This window comes from Perca fluviatilis, chromosome 9 (assembly GCF_010015445.1).
Source record: "Perca fluviatilis chromosome 9, GENO_Pfluv_1.0, whole genome shotgun sequence".
NCBI lineage: Eukaryota > Metazoa > Chordata > Actinopteri > Perciformes > Percidae > Perca > Perca fluviatilis.
In genome coordinates this window covers 31,958,508-31,975,363 of record NC_053120.1, presented here as the reverse complement: position 1 = coordinate 31,975,363, position 16,856 = coordinate 31,958,508, and the positions used below count along the sequence as shown (strand labels likewise).

At 41.0% G+C, this 16,856-nt stretch overlaps 2 protein-coding genes across 8 annotated transcripts in view; one reads left to right on the top strand and one right to left on the bottom strand.

Annotated features, from left to right (window-relative positions):
- Nucleotides 1-16,856, bottom strand: part of mcf2l2 (MCF.2 cell line derived transforming sequence-like 2) — a 376,220-nt gene that overhangs the window by 184,082 nt on the left and 175,282 nt on the right. The window lies entirely within an intron of this gene.
- On the top strand, nt 15,661-16,814 carry b3gnt5a (UDP-GlcNAc:betaGal beta-1,3-N-acetylglucosaminyltransferase 5a). Its single transcript, XM_039810753.1, is given in 2 exon segments — nt 15,661-16,102; nt 16,105-16,814. Coding segments are annotated over 2 exon segments (1,152 nt in total).

Genomic DNA, 16,856 nt, shown 5'->3' with positions numbered 1-16,856 from the left:
CAAGAACAACATTGCTGTCACTGTAGAACTTGGTTGAATCCAGCTTAACATCCAGTTAATCATAAATTAGCTCTGCCATTTCCACGGCCAAGACGGCCGCACATAGCTCGAGTCTTGGGATGGTTGGTTCAGACTAAGGTGCCAGTTTTGACTTTCCCATAACAAGGCGCTGCACTGCTTGTTCCCGGTTGTTATGTAAGTATTGTCTTGGTTGTCGGAATGAGAGTGGAGCTACCCAACTTTGTGACTCATCCCTGAAGACTTCCTCGTCCATAAGCTTCAAGAAAACCTTGTCTTCAAATGAGGATGCCAACCTGTTGTCATTTTCTGTGTGATTGAAAACAATTTGTTCCAACATCTCTCCTGTAACCTTGCTGGAGATGTGTCTTGTCTCCCTGCTGCAAGGAACCATTTCTTTGACTTGTAGGAAACTGGTGCAAGGTCGAAGGAGCGATGGGCGGCCATTGTCAAGCACAGCTGTCTTGATGGTGCTGACTGTAGGCTTGTGTGCGTTCCCCAAGCAGACTTCTCCAACTAGCACCCAGCCAAGGGCTAGGCGTTGGGCAAATGGGGCATTGTGTGGACCACTGATTTGTTCCCGTACTTTGTGAACTTTAATGATATCTCTGCCGAGCAACAGGAGAATCTCTGCTGTAGGGTCAACTTCTGGAATGTGTTCCGCTACCTTGCGAAGGTGAGGGTGACATAGAGCTCCGTTTGGCGTTGGGATTTCTGAACGATTGTCAAGAATGTCATTTCACTCAGTGAGGGGTGGTAGAGGGATTGTGACCCTGCCGTCGAATGACTCCAACACAAACTCTTCAGCCCTATGTCCAGATGTTTCCATTGTGCCAGAACACGTCCTCAAAAAGTAGGAATATGGTTCACACTTGACGTCGAAAAACTCAAAGAAAGTAGACCTTGCTAACGATCGGTTACTTCGGTACAGCTTGCGCTGACGACGGCTGTGGTGTCACTGCTCTCTTCTCCCTCCCTGCCATTGTGTGGTGAGGTTGAGGGAACCCTGTCTTCAGATGCAGGACCCGGATGCATAGCAGCGCCGTGGTAGGTGCTATCACACTCTGTACACTTAACCGTAGTTGGACAGTCCTTCGCTAAGTGAGTAGCTGAACCACAGCATTTGAAGCAGATTCCTTTTGCCTTGACAAAGGTTTTTCTTTCTTCTAGGTGTTTGGCTCTGAAGGCTTTGCATCGCCTGAGTGGGTGAGGTTTAGCATGTATTGGACAGGTTTTGTTTGGATCACTGGTACCTTTTAGATTGTTTGTGTTTGAGTGTGTTAAGACGATATCTGTCTTGTGAATTGAAATAGGGGTTTGGTTGCTTTTAAAGGAGAGCTTTTGAGGCTTTGTGGGTAAGCCACTAGTACCTTGAAGAGCAAAGCTAGGGTCATTCCTTTTCCGTGCCTCGTAGTGTATAAAACTTGCAAAGAACTCGAATGGAGGAAATCGTCCATTATTTTCATCGTTGTGCTTTGAACCGGCAGATACCCACTTTTCTTGAAGACCATAAGGCAGTTTTGCAACTATGGGTTTGATCCCTCTTGCAGTGTCCAGGTAAGACAGGCCTGGGAGGACGGCTGTCCTCCTTGGCTCCCTGCACTTCCATTAACAGGTCGGCTAGTTCACGTAGCTTTGTGTGTTGTTTTCCTGAAAGTCTTGGTAAATGATCAAGCCGGTTGAAAAGTGACCTTTCGATAACTTCAGGTGCTGCATAACATTCCTGGAGACGTTCCCAGGCCTTTTTGAGTGCTACGGCAGGATTCGTCACGTGCACTGAACAGAGACGTTTGACTTGGTCGCTGGATTCTCTACCGAGCCATGTAGTCATTACGTCTAGCTCCTCTGTAGCTGTGAGGCCTAGCCCTTGAGTGGCGTTTATGTATGATGAATGCCAAGCTCGATAGTTTTCTGGTTTATCATCAAATTGATATAAACTTGAACTCACCAGGTCGCGATGAGCTAAGTACTGTGCCAGATGTTCAGCTATGGGTGCACCATGGCTAGCTGCTGCCATGTAGTGTGGAAGGAAAGGCTGAGCAGTGTTGTTTGATTAAATGTTACGCATGTTTGTGTTTGCCTGATGGTCAGTCTTCTTTCGTGGGACCTGGCTTTCCACTTTAATAGCTGAAGGCGATTGCACATTTTCTGAGCCATAGTTTGCTAATGCAGGGTTGGTAGTGTTATTAGCATATGACGGTTCTTTGGGACGAACAGGCGGCTGCCATGTTGGAAGGAAAGGATTGTAAGAATATTCTAGGGTTTCATTTGCAGGGAGCTGAGATACTTGGGAGCTAGCATTCATGGCTGCTTGCCTTAGGGATTTTGTACGTGGATGGGTTTCACCTGAGTATATGTCGTATTGAGACTGGACATATTCACTTGTACGCTCCAGTTTGTCTTTCTCTGATGGGCCTGCCTCATCCAATATAACGAAGTTGTCCATTGCATCTTCCCACACAGCAGCTTCAGCTTTGGCAGCTGCTGCCTCATGATAACTAGCAAGCGCTTCTAGCTCAGCATCCTTTCTTGCCTTCTCCAGCTGCAATTCAAACTCAATAGCTGCTTTCTCTTTGTGATATTCTGCTTCTCTTTCTGCCTTTTCTTTCTGTAGCTTAGCCTCCTTTGTAGCTCTTTCTAACTTAGCTTTAGCTTTTTGGTCCGCAAATGTAGCGCGTGCTTTAGCTGCCTCCGCTTTAGCACGAGCACGTGTTAATGAGCCAGCTGATGAAGTTGAAGACCGTGAACTTCTTTTACTAGCCACTGAATCCCTGTCGCTTTGTTTACCATCCATCTTACCATGATGTACAACACCAGCCTTCTTTGTCTTTTCACTATGTTGTCTTCGCTACATTGTAGCAACTGCAGCTATTCAACTAGCTAAACTCTTCCTGAAAATGACGAGTTGAGTTGTAGTAAGTTTCTTAAGCTGTTTACTGTGGCTCTTTACATCATGTCACAGACAGAAGAGTGAAAACTGTAACAAAACACAAGATACAAAATAGTTTAATCCTATGTAAATATATGTAAATAAAACTTTTTATTTACAGTCATCAAATGCCCTTTTACTGTAAATATGCGTCTTAACATTTACATTATAATTAAAACAATGAAATTATCAACTTATGACATTGCCTCTGCAGCATTTACAATGTGTATTGCAATGGATGACGAAAGCATGTTGGCTGATTCTACCATCATTCTCTAACCACTAACAGGAAACATAAAATAATAAAAGCTTGTACAAAATAAAAGCCTATACAATATAATTCCTAATGCCTAAAAGGCGACACACCTACAGTACAGGCCAAAAGTTTGGACACACTTTCTCATTCAATGCATTTCCTTTTTATTTTCATGACTATTTACATTGAAGATTCTCACTGAAGGCATCAAAACTATGAATATATATGAAATATATGAATATATATATATATATATATATATATATATATATATATATATATATATATTTTATATAAGCCATCACCAGAGCTAAATCCCCACCATCAACAGTGAAATGTCTCCCATTAATATACATTTATCTAGGTGTATTTCACATATCGATAGATATTGGTTTAAGTTGGAGAAAACAGCCGAAGGGGAACTTAACCTTCTAGGTGTAAGGGATGCCAGCTAGCGTTGGTGTACGTGTTGAACGGACAGAGTCCAGCGCGCTAGCACCAGCATGCTAAGCTAAGGCCAGGCTTAGGGTGACAAGACGTCCCGGTTTGACCGGATCAGTCCCGATTTGACCGGGACAGTCCTGATTTTGAGATGCGCGTCTCGGCAAAAGCCTGTCGGTATGCTAAAACGTCCTGGTTTACCACTATGAAATTGTCCCGGTTGTCAGCGATTACATAGCCGACGTGGTCTTATTATAGCCCAATCATTAAACCCATGTAGAAAGACTAATAACGCCAGCATATAATTTTAATGTGTGTGTGTGTCAGTCAATCGTAGCGTCTGCATAATCTGTGCAGCCAGCGTTACAATGTATATTTGTAAACATTGTTGCAATGCCTCTTCTTATCTGTCTTGTTTTAACCATAGACAGTGAAAATAATGGACACAGCGAAAAAATAATGATGTATCCACCTTACCTAATGCTTTAGTTGATGTGTTGTTCATGCATGAGGTCATGAATGAGAGGCTATGAACTCATGTCAGTTCCTGATGATTCATAAGATACTGTATAAAGGAATGAAGTAATGCACAAATCATGAATTAATTAATGCAAGAATTCATAATTCTTGTACCCTTACCATAAACTGTTACCATAACTTTAGTTTAAGCCTGTGGCAGCAGTTACAAATAATCCGTTTAGTGCCATGCAATGAAAAATACCTTTTCACAAAGTTTTTCACAAGTTCAGTGGGTGCATTTTCCAAAAGAATTCTTTAATTCTGAAAAATAAAGTTGGTCCCACACGAAACTCACTCAATGTCTTTTAATATTACTTCTTAGATATATACCAAAAAAATTCATGAATATTAGCTGAGATACCCCATTATGTTGTGAGCAGTAGGCCTACGTTTGCTGTTGGCAAAATTGTGTCTAATCTGTCTGTGTCTATGTCTGACTTGGGCTGGCACATGTTCACATTAAAAAGCATGTGCATGCACGGGCACTACGGTCACACGCGAAGTGTCGCGGTTTTAGTTCCGGGAAATCTGGTAACCCTACCCAGGCTCCCAGTCCCAACCCACTGACTAACGCGACTCTGGGCGTCGGTAACGTTCCAGCTTCATAGGCAAAGATGGAGCACTAAGGGACCATTCAGTATTTATGGAAAGGACCACCGGAGGAAAATAGGGGAGGGTCATGTCTTTTTATTCTTTGCTGGGGGGAGTGTCGCACAACATTTTTTACTCTGGGAGGGGGGGTCACCCAACTTTTGTATTCATGAAAAGAGCAACATTTTCAAATTCCTCCCCATCAGCACCCTAGCAGATGGGTCTGACCGCATACGTGGAGTTTGCCGGGGGCAAGAGGAGCACTGCCCCCCTGGTGGCTGAAACGGGTAATTGCATTGTTTAAAAAATGATTATGTTTGGCATGACCAGATATTTTATAAATATTTTAAATAACACAAAACAACTAAACGGTGGTAGGTAATACATTTGATTTCATATACTGCTTTAGTAAAAAAAATATTACCTGGCTGACGATGGGAGCAGCATGATGCAAAAAACCAAAATTACTGTTGCACTGGACATCTTGCCATGCCAACGTTGCCATAAAGGTTTCCTAAATGCCATGTATAGAAATTTGTTGTCAGCTTCATTGCGCGTTTTGTGTATATTTGGACTTTTATACGTTTATTCCACTTTGTTTAAACAGCGAAGTGGAGAGGCCTCGTTCACCTTTTTGGAGCTGTCTGGTCAATGTGACACACGTAGGCCTTGCTGGATACACCGTGACATTTTTTGTGAATCTACTGATCACTGTGGATTACTTTTTTTCGTGTCATTGGATTACGGCAAAATACAGATCTTTTTTCTTAACGTGTCTTAACGTTTTATGGTGTGATTGCGCTGCGTTTGGAGAGCCATCTCAACAGACTGTAGGTCGAACACTGATTGTTCACTGTTACATTTTAGTTGAATTATTCCGCCACCGTCTGTCTATTGCGTTCCAAGACAGTCGTGCCATGATTGGCGATTGATTATTGCCCATGTGTGCTTTGTTGAATGGTCTCAATCTTTTATTGTTTTATTTCATGTGAATACTAGTTTACTAGAGGAGTAACTTAGTATTTGAAGTAATGCAGTAATGCAGGAAGTGTGCATTTAGTTTCCATGCTTATTGTGTTTCCCCAACAATGTTAGTGAGTAAATCTACTGAAATGGCCACCACACCATAACAGAGGAGTGTGATGCGTAAGATGAGAAAGCAGAGGTTAAGCCGCGTATCTCATAGCTGTAAACAAATAATGGGCATCTGTACCTCTTTAACAAGTGCAAACCAGTATAGAAAGCATCAATGAAATGTTAGGGAGGGTCATGCCTCTTTTCCTAATCATTTTGGAGGGTCATACAAAATGTATTGTCAGCGAAGGGAGGGTCAAGTCTTTTTTGACGAAAGGTCCCAAAACTCCTCCGGTGGCCCCTTAAATAAATAACGAACAGTCCCTAAGTACGCTCTGCTCAAAGATCTCTGGTGAGACATGGTATTGGTCTTTATGAGAAAATATACCATGTTGAGTTGGGAGACTTCTGTGATGAAAATAGACTTAAATTTTATTAATATGGTGGCAAGTGATTTAGCGGTGCTACCCTCATATTTAGGCTGCAGTAGATCACCATGTTAAGTGTTCACCATACTGCAATTATGCCTCATTTGCCAATAGAATATGAATTGTTAGGTGTGGAATTGCTTGTTGATGAGTGTAAGTAATTATGGCAAAATAAACTCATTCTGCTCGATAACTATGCACTTATATATATATATATATATATATATATATATATATATATATATATATATATATATATATATTTTAGGAACACTGTTGAAGTACTTTGGAGCACAACCAACTCTACCTGTCCCTGATGTTTCATTAAGTGTCAGTGCCTCCACAGCTGAAGATACAGCAGGTGAGGTTTTTCTTGATGGCAAATGGTTACATAGCCTGTTAATATGACATGACACCTTTAACATAGCTTTTATTTTTATTTATTTATTTATTTATTTATTTGTTTGTTTGTTTGTTTATTTATTTATTTATTTATTTTATCATTGCAGGTTCATCCACTGCAGAGTTACAGGCGCCTGAAAGCGAGGAACAGTTATAAGTACCTGAAAGCGATGAGTAGTTAACAGCACTTGAATGCGAGGAACAGTTACCGGCACCTACATCCACTGATACATCGATTTCAACCTCAGCCGGCATGACAGGTCAGTTAATCTAACAGTTTTTGTTTTGTGTTGGCTTTACTGTAAAATAGGCCTGTAGCGATGCGTCGATGATGTCGACGCGTCGACGTCAAAATTACGTCAACGTCAAATTTTTGCGTCGACGCTTTGCAACAGCTCGCCACACATACGTGGGAGACCAAAACATTGCATAATGGAGAACGAAACAGCAACCTCCTCACATAATTCCCAACAAAGCCCTGCAAAAAGCCCCAATAAAAGAAAAAGTCCTAAAAGACAGCTCGCCCTAAATCATCGAAGGTATGGGTGTGGAAAACTCCCTGCTGGACTGATGAGCTGACGTCACTCCTTGGACTCATGCATTTGCGCACGTGCGCAACTTCGCCATTTCCTTTTTGTAGTTCACTGCAGACACGAGTACAGCTGCTCCTAAAGTTGCACGTTACTTATATAGCATTCTGTTGTGTTGCCGTGTGCGTTATTGAGAACGTAAGTGCACAATTTTATGTCCATGCTGGTGTTGCATGTATCTTTGTTTGCGTAGCTAACATAACAGTATTTTCTTTACTATAGTTCAGGATTGCAGGCTTATGTCTACTGTAATGCTAGGAGCTTAAAGCAAATATGTCATTCAGAAACAATATGCATGTTAGCACAGTGTTGTACATTCGCTAATTACAATCCTGCTGAGGATTAGTTAAGCTGTTGCACTCGCGATGGTGTTGCTGGTTTAATTGTTGAAGCGCATTTCAACGTACCATTCGCGCCGCTGGTCTATCACATGACTATTGCACCTGTATGTAGCTGTTATGTTCATTTGTGGTCTTAGAGCGCCATCTAGTGGCCAATAGATGTAACTGCACAATGAGACCTGCAGCGTATTCTTTACTACATTGGAATTTATTGGTTTCCAGTACTATCCAGTATTATTTGGTTGTTTGCACAGCAACTATTTATTACATAGCAATTATGTATATTGAATATAATTGTGTATATTGCAGTGAGTTGTTGCTTATTGACCTGTAATCTGTATATATGTGTATTCGTTATGTACAGGTCATATTTACATATTCTGTATTTCTTTATTTTACAGAAAACCACACACACACCCACACACAAACACATACTACCGCAAACAACAAGCACTGTATTCACCTGCTGGAATTGGATGTCAATAAATCTGTTGAACTAAAACCAAAGGTTGCAGCGACTCTCTGACCGGAGTAAATAGCCAGCTCGGGTAGCGCCAGCACATAACGTACACGGACTTCACAATGGGAATACTTCAAATTTAGTCCCAAACGTAAAAGGTGTCGTTATTTGTGCTCTTTGCCAAATGGAGTTGGCATACCACACCAGCACAACAGCAATGTGGGAGCATCTGAAACAGAGGCACCCCATTGTCACTCGTGAAGGAGACAATAACAAGTAGTACTAACGTTGGCTAAATTAATTTCATGTTTGCGTAGTGTGTTGTGTAGCTTGAGCTCTGCGCACCTTGGTGGTGCTAGCTAACTATCTTAGCTCTCCGTGCAGTTTGTTCGTGCTAGGTTAGTAGCTAACGTTAGCTAGCTACTGGCGCCTAGACAGCTGTGTTTAGCTAACGTTAGTTATCATCTAATGTTGGCTTGAATGGTAGCTAGCTTACGGCTGCAGAACACAACTATCTATAGTAGCTAACGTTAGCTAACGTGAACGTTAGCTACTAACCTAGCACGAACACACAGAGAGCTAGGATGCGTTTGTTAGCCTAGCACCACCAAAGAGTACATCTGCTAGATCTAGCTAACGGTAGCAAGCAGATTGCAGTAGCTTTGTACAGGAGGGATTTATGTCGGGACTGTAAAACTGAAAACAGGAATTTTATATTGTGTTAAACACTCTCAGGAATGTTGCACAGTGTTTTTTTGCACTTATTAATTTTTTCGAGTTATGAAAGAGTTATGTTTGTACTGTAAAAGAGTAAACAGGCTGGCCTTTCATTTTGTATAACAGTAAAATAATTGTATTTATTTAATTTTGTGTAAAGCAGAAGATGTTTTGCTGTGCAAAACTGTTTAATAAAGTATATTATTAAGATTTCTTTGGTATTTATTTGAGATACATTATGGTTTTTATTAATCGAGCAACAGAAAAATAATCGTTAGATTAATCGTCCAATTAGTCGTTAGATTAGTCGACTAATCGATAAAATAATCGCCCGATTAATCGTTTAATAAATAATCGTTTACCCCCAGCCCTACTGTAAAATATGTGTTATGTTATAATTCTATTTTTGTCCCTACAGGTCCTTCTACATCTGCACCCAAAGCTATAGATTTCCCATCCACTCCCTCAACAAGCTCCAGCTATCAAGATAGATCAACAGCTCCTCCAATTGACCCAGTTGAATGGTCAGCGTTCCTGTCTGACTCAGAAAGGACTGGTCTGTTTTTTTTGGAAATGTGGAGAAGGTGTACAATTTGTTCGCTGGGTCCACTCAAAGGTGGGCCATCTCACGGAAGTTTGTTGACCTCACCCTCAAGTCCTGGAGTGAGACGCGCTGGGACAGCATTGAAGCTTTGCGCTACCAGGCAGAGAAGGTGAGGGAAGCCCTGCTAGAAGTTAGAAATGAAGCGACTGACCCTGTAGTAGCTGCTGAAGCCAACTCCCTTGCGGAAGAAAAAGGTTCATTTAGATTTCAGATTTGCTGTGTTGTCTGGTTTGCATTTTGTCTAAAATTAACATCACAAGCAAGCTTCTACAGTCAACCAACATGCAGCTTGATGTAGCCTGTTAACCTTGTACAAAAGAACAAAGGTGAACTCGTCAGTTAACGAAAAACAGGCTTCTGACATCTGCAAAAGAAATTTGTGAGCGGATGAACACAGAAGCATTGCTGAAAGAGAAGCAATTGCGTTCTACAAAAAGGCAATTTGCCTGTGAGGCTGCAGATGAGCCGATAGTGGATGCTATGAAGAGGCTAGACGTGTCCTTTTTAATGCTGTAGTAGCATTCAGTCGTGGGAGGATAGATTGAAGTCTCTAAGGGGTTAAAGAAAACTTTGGAGTGCTGCTCAATTTTAGGGAGCTAGATCGAAAGGTCCGGAGGGAACAATGTGAGCTTCTTGAGGAAAAACTCTCTTGTGGAGAGGAGGCTGATATTGATGGTAGCGCACTGGCTGTAGAGATGGAGAGTCTTCCTGAACTTCCCTAAGCTATGATGACTGCCCTTGAGCTTCTCACATACCTCTCACAAAATGAGATGTGTGAGCTTTACCCAAATATTTGGGTAGCTCTCAGGGTAGCCTACACTCTGCCTGTGACAGTTGCCTCAGCAGAGAGGAGGTTTTCCAAGCTCAAATTGATTAAAACATACCTGAGATCATCAATGGCCCAGGGAAGAATAAGTGGACTTGCTGTTATTACTATTAATAACAAAGTTGGCCAAGCCATACCGTACAATGAAGTCATCAGTGACTTTGCCTCCAGAAAAGCTAGGAAGGAAAGATTTTGAGGACAGTTGAGAAATAATAATATTTTCACAGTTTTCAACAATAATTGTCATTGTTGAACCCTTGCTGTTATCATTATTTTAGCAAATGATTTATTTGTTATGTTTTGAGACAGTTTGTTTTTAGAAGTTTCAAAGAGTTAGTAAAAGAGTAAAGTAAAATTTAAACGTTTTAAAAACAAAAGTGGAATACTGATGCACTTTCATTATTTAAGTATCTATTTTTTGTAACATTCTATTTTTGGTTATATTAACATTTGTCTATTTTGGTTTTATTTTGTAGTTGAAGATTGCTCATTTAATGCAAATTTGCAGATACTTTCATAGAAAAACAAGTCATTAACTGATATACTTGTTTATAACAAATACAAATACAAATGCTGTTGTATTTTGTTATTTTTCAATTCAACTTCAGTAAACCACACTTAATGTTTTACTTTGAATATGAAAGTTTAAAATAAATCTGTGATTTTAGTACAATGCAAAACTCAAAATCTTGCCAAGTATATTTTTCTAATTTCTAGTAAAAATATCTCATCACACTTAATATAAGACAAAATCACCTAAAGAGCAAGATTTAAGTGAGATAAAGGAGTTTTTTAGACAGTGCATCTTGAATATCTTGTTAAGTGAAACTGTCTTGAAAACATCTTGTTTTGAGTCATATCTCAGATGAAACAAGCTTTGTTGACATGTTATAAGGTTTTAAGCTGCTGTGTTATTTGTAAAAGATGAAGTTTCAAGAAATAGACTCAACTCACAATGCACAGTACAGTGTGGCTATTTTTCCTACAATACCATCAAACCATGTCCATGTGATATGTAAAAAAGACAGAGGCAAAAGCTGGAATTATGTTTCCTTCTCTGTTCTGTTGCACTCTGGACATACTGCACCACATTATTCCAAAAGTAATAAGTAAAAATAAATGCTGTCATCAATTATTACAGTGTTTGTCAGTGCTTAAAAAAATTCATCCCAAATACCCACACTCAATACAGACTCAAGAATGATGTTTGATTATGTCTGTGAGATCATACTTCAGTGGAATGTACTTGCTATTATTGAAGTTTACATAGTAGTATGGTGTATAATCAACAAGCTTTTCAGCATCCATGAAAATATTGGCTTGAGCTAGGTCGGGAACTTCTACCTCGTAAGCTAAATAATGATCATTCCACCCAGAGAGGTTGGCATTCAAAGCGATACACTGACACATTTAAAATATGAATCTTTTTCACAAGTGCAAACTCTTATCATTGAGTATCATTGATGACATTAGAAATAACCAAAGATTTTCCACATGTATGCTTATTTCGATGTTGCATAATCCACTGTACCGAAACTATATGTTCAACGTGCTCTATTCCTAAGAATAGAGAACATTCCTTTCTACATAGTGAACATTTTTCACCTCAGAGACCATGTCAACTTCACTTGAACAAATTGGATGTTTCTCATGCACATTCTGACTACATTCATAAAGTTGGTTGTGCTTCACAGGAGTCTTACAGATATTTTTAAAACTACTTTTCAAAGCCCACTGCTTAAAAAAGCAATGCTTTGACTCAAAGCGCATACACATGTAGGATTCACGTAGGGTACAGATTTGATCATTGGCAAATTATCGAATATGTTTTATCAATATTAATAAAGTTATGAATATGGTTATTAATAACTTTATCAAATCGACAAACAATCAAAACGGGGCACCACCCTGCAAGTCAGGGACCAATAATCAACCTGTGGAACAGTCTCATTTCTGTAAAAATCCTTTAAAAGGAATTAAAGGAAGGGGTGATTTCGAGCGCGACCTGTTCGACCAGCAATTATCACAACACATACACAAATAATCACCAGCAACTGCTAATTAAGTATAATCGAATTTATTAACGTCACAATTATCAGTAGCCAATCAATAATCCTTCAATAATAAAACGTATATACATTTTACAATATCACAACCAAACAAAGCAAAACAGAAGCAGCATGTCTTGTGGACACGTCTGTGTCTGTGTGTGTGTGTGTGTGTGTGTGTGTGTGTGTGTGTGTGTGTGTGTGTGTGTGTGTGTGTGTGTGAGTGTGTGGGAGAGTGAGTGAAAGAGGAGGGGGCGGTGTCGAAATGTAGTTCTAATACAAAAACAACTCCAAAAATGGCTACTCCTGTGAGCTGCACAAAACCATTTAGCCTCAAGAGGGCAGTAGTGGTGCTGAGTGCACGGAGAGGAGCTGAAGAAGCCGAGATGGGGGTTGCTAGGCAACGCGCACGTTTATACCATATGCTAAATCACCCATTAGCTCTATACAAACCCCACGTGGTTAAGTTAACAGCGTTAGCTCGGGAGCTACGTGGCTAGCTTATATGTCCATGTGTGAGTTAGTAAAAGGAACAGAATAAAGGAGGAAAAGAAAAGAAACACTCTGATCTAGTTATTGATAACGGCCAGCTCAGTGGCTAACCGCTGATTTCCGCGATTGTCTTGCAGACAGTAACTAACTCCGTCAAATGAGTGGTTTAGCAGGTAGCGCTTACGGTTTTAACCCAGCTACTTAACACAACAAAATCAAACGGTATAATGATCAGTTATACATTCACAGCAACAGATTAGTAACCAGATATGGCCAATACATGATTACAATCAGATCACATTAATGGCACCAGCGGTAGCGAACCCTTTGCTCATTAATAACAAACCAAAACGCACTAGTTCTAACATCTGCCCAGAACTGTGTAAAGCCTTACGGTGTGCGTTGTTTGTCAGTTAAATCTCTCGCCAGAGTTTAACGATCCGTTTCGTCCGGAGCAGGGGACGGTACGTGATCCATGTCGACAAGCAAGAAACAGAACGCCGTCCTTTTCTTGAATCCAGGCTGATTAAACCCGCTGCAGATAGAGGGAATACCCGGACAGTATTTCCTCAGATCCCCTTTGTATAGTATATACCTATAAAATTGTCCCAGCTCAAACTCGACCAGCGAGGTGATGCTGGCTAGCTAGTCCGGACTAGTGCTTCCTGTCAGCAACCGGGGGTTACCGTGAAAGACGAAGAAACACACAGTGCCGACAGCTTTTATCCTACCTCCGCCTCCTAGTGGCGGGGTGGTGCATTCAAAGACCCGACAGCCAATGGGAAAGTGCAACCTTCTCACAGGTGTAAAGCAGTTCTTTGTCTCACCACCAGTCTGCCTTGCCCTCCACATGTTGAATGTAGAATCTCCATCTTAGGGACTCTGCTTCCAAGTAGCAGCCTGTAGGAGTTTGGTGAAACTGGCTTTGGGATTCACATGTAACCCAAGATCCCTTTGTCTCTGCAGTCAACTGAATCTGAGCCAAATCACTGTTTAACCAGCTTCTTGGTCCCCAACACACATATGCCTCACTGTAGGACCAAGTGCCTTAATCTGAGAAGGAAGATGCAGCAAGTAATGCTGTTTAGGTATAATATTTGCATCTGGAAACAGTTGTTTGAAATGTTTTAAATGTTTCTCTATTAAAAGCTTCAGCCTTGAAAGATTTGAGAGAGCAATAATACGTGAAAACAGAATTTTGACAATCTCTAACAACTTAAGTAGAATTTGTGTGTGTCTCAATTGTTTTTGCAAGGAACGTTAAGGAACTTGGGTACTCTAGCGATATAATTCAATGTTAGCACACAAATGTTGAAATTACATTAAATGCCCGTCCCTTGTAGCCGTGATAAATTAGCCTAAAGCTAATGCTGTTCAGGAGGAAATTAGCCAACTAATTTGGGCTCTAAGCTGTCTACAGCTTTCAAATACATCTCCAATATTTACCCAGGGTTTGTTACGTCTCTAGTCACGCAACTGTTAGAAACATGCAGTTTTTTTTAGGTCAGGTAGAATCTATCTCAGTTGATCCTGTTCATTTATTTGCTGCTTTCATGGCCGTACTAACGTTACAGCTGTAGCGTGCTGGGTTTAAGTCTTTACAGATATATCTGTCAAACTGGTATGTATTACAGTAAATATATTACATTTGGACATTTAAGGTCTTGGGAAGTCCAGGTAGCAAGTATTCTTGAAAATCTCTCTTCCAAAACTAGACACTAGACTTTTTAGCATTTTTGTTTTACTGATTAATTCACAGCAGAGACGAAAGGAACTATCTGGAGAAGGGTGATGCTGCAACTCAGATCCCTGTCCAGATTTAATCTAGCAACAGTGTGGTTGGGTGATTTTGCGTGTTAGGTCTGTGGGCCACTTATAAGCTGCTGGGATGTCTTAGAGAAAAATATTGTGTTGCTCTGTCAACAATGAATAGAGAAGATTATTAAAATAATTAAAGCTGTACCCAGAGTTGTTTGTGTCGGTATGTGCTTTCTAAACCAGAAAAATAGTACACACATTCAAAATGATAGCATCACTAAGAATTATTGTCGTTTGATTATTTTGTCAATATATTTTTTTCAATTAATGGACTGAATAGATTATTTAGTCCATAAAATGTGAGAAAATATTCCATGAGCTTTTTCCTAGATCTAAATGTGACCCCTTTAGATGGCAGCAAATCATTACATTGAGGGTGGAACTAGACAGTGTCTGGAATTTTTGTGTGATAAATGACAAACTATTGATCATCTAAATAGTTGGCAATAAAGTTGATGAATTAATTATTAATTAATTAATCATTTCAGTGTATTCCAGCTTAAATGTGTAGCCAAAGCATGCAAAATCTGGTCTATATGAGTCTGATCTTACTTGTCTCTGTCTTTTTCAGGTGCCATGTGTTTCTATGACATGCAGTAACCAAGAGGAGGAGGGATAAGGAAGTGGATGAGAGGTGTGATATAACCCGTTCTCAGAAGAGAAGAGGAAAAAAAAGAGTATGTTGTTTGAGCTGAAGGACGGACACCGATCTTTATCTGAAACTGCTCGCGGCCTAATCACTATGAGGGAGTGGAACTTTTGCTTCTTACAGTGGAGGAAGATCAGTAACACAGCAACCCAGACTGCTGAGGAGCCTGATAAAGGCCTACTGGATTTGTCAAAAAGAAGAGAAGCCAGTCAGTAGGACAGGAGGAGGGAAAGAGAATATGTGTGAGGCGACACAAAAACGATAGATAAAGTGAAGGACATAATAAGGATAGATGAAAGGAAGTCAAGCTTGAGAGTGAAAGGAGGCAGAGATGAAATAATATACTCTACAATAAGAAACAGTTAAAACAGAGGAAGATATTACTCCAGGAGAGTAAAAGTCTAGACCGATAAGTGCTGTCAGTGTTGGAGATCAACAGAAATAAGCAGTAGTCGCGATGTTCATGAACTTCCGTCGTATCCACATGTGCCACTGCATGCAGCTGCTGACTACAGTCATGGTGCTGTGTATGGTGAGGGTTTGCTGGGAGGAGCTAGACCACCATGTGGTCAGCCACTTGAAATCCTACACGTACCGCTACGACTTTCTCAATTCTTCCTTCTTCATCACCTCTGACAATCACCATAGAAAGGATGGTTCTAATGGTGTGGATGGTGGGTTAGTGAACTATCCATACCTCATCAACCACCAGGGTAAATGTGGAGGGGATGGTGGAGATAGGAATAGCCATGATGATGTCCTCCTTCTTTTGTTTGTGAAATCATCACCAGAGAACTTTGAGCACCGTCAGGCCATCAGGGAGACATGAGGGAATGAGAGCTTTGTTTGGTCAGAACTGGGGGCGAGTATGAGGATTGTGTTTGCCCTTGATGTACACAAGGGCGGAGATCCAGGGTGCAGAGGGCATTGATCCAGGAGGACCAGGCCTACAGAGATCTGATCCAGCAGAACTTTTTGGACACCTTCCACAACCTTCACTGGGGCCATGAGTACTGCCCTTAGGCATGCTTCCTAATGTCTGCAGATGATGACATCTTCGTCCACGTGCCCAATTTAGTAAAGTACCTGCGGCAGCTCCTGAGTAGACAATCAGGGGCCAAAGACCTGTGGGTTGGGCATGTACACAGAGGATCTCCTTCAATTTGCCGTAAAGACAGCAAATACCACGTCCCCTATGATCTGTACCCCTGGCCTTCCTACCCAGACTACACTGCTGGAGCAGGGTACGTGGTTTCAGGGGATGTGGCCACTAAGATCTACCATGCGACTCTGGGGCTGAACTCCTCCATGTACATTGACCTTGTCTTCATAGGGATTTGTGCCAAGGCCATGGGGGTCTCACCCCAGGATCATGTGTACTTTAAAGGGGAGGGCAAGGCTCCATACCACCCCTGCATCTATTATCACATGATCACATCGCACGATCACGCCATGGATGTGCGCTCATTATGGCAAGCAGCAACAGACCCGGCAGTGTACAGCAACTCCAGAGGACTTCTTGGTAATCTGTATTGCACAGCAATGAGAGTGATGCTATTGTGTCTGCCATATTACCAGAACATGTACTCCTGTTTGGCTGCTTTTACATAGTCTTCCGATGACGCAAGGACTGCTGAATGTACCACACAAACA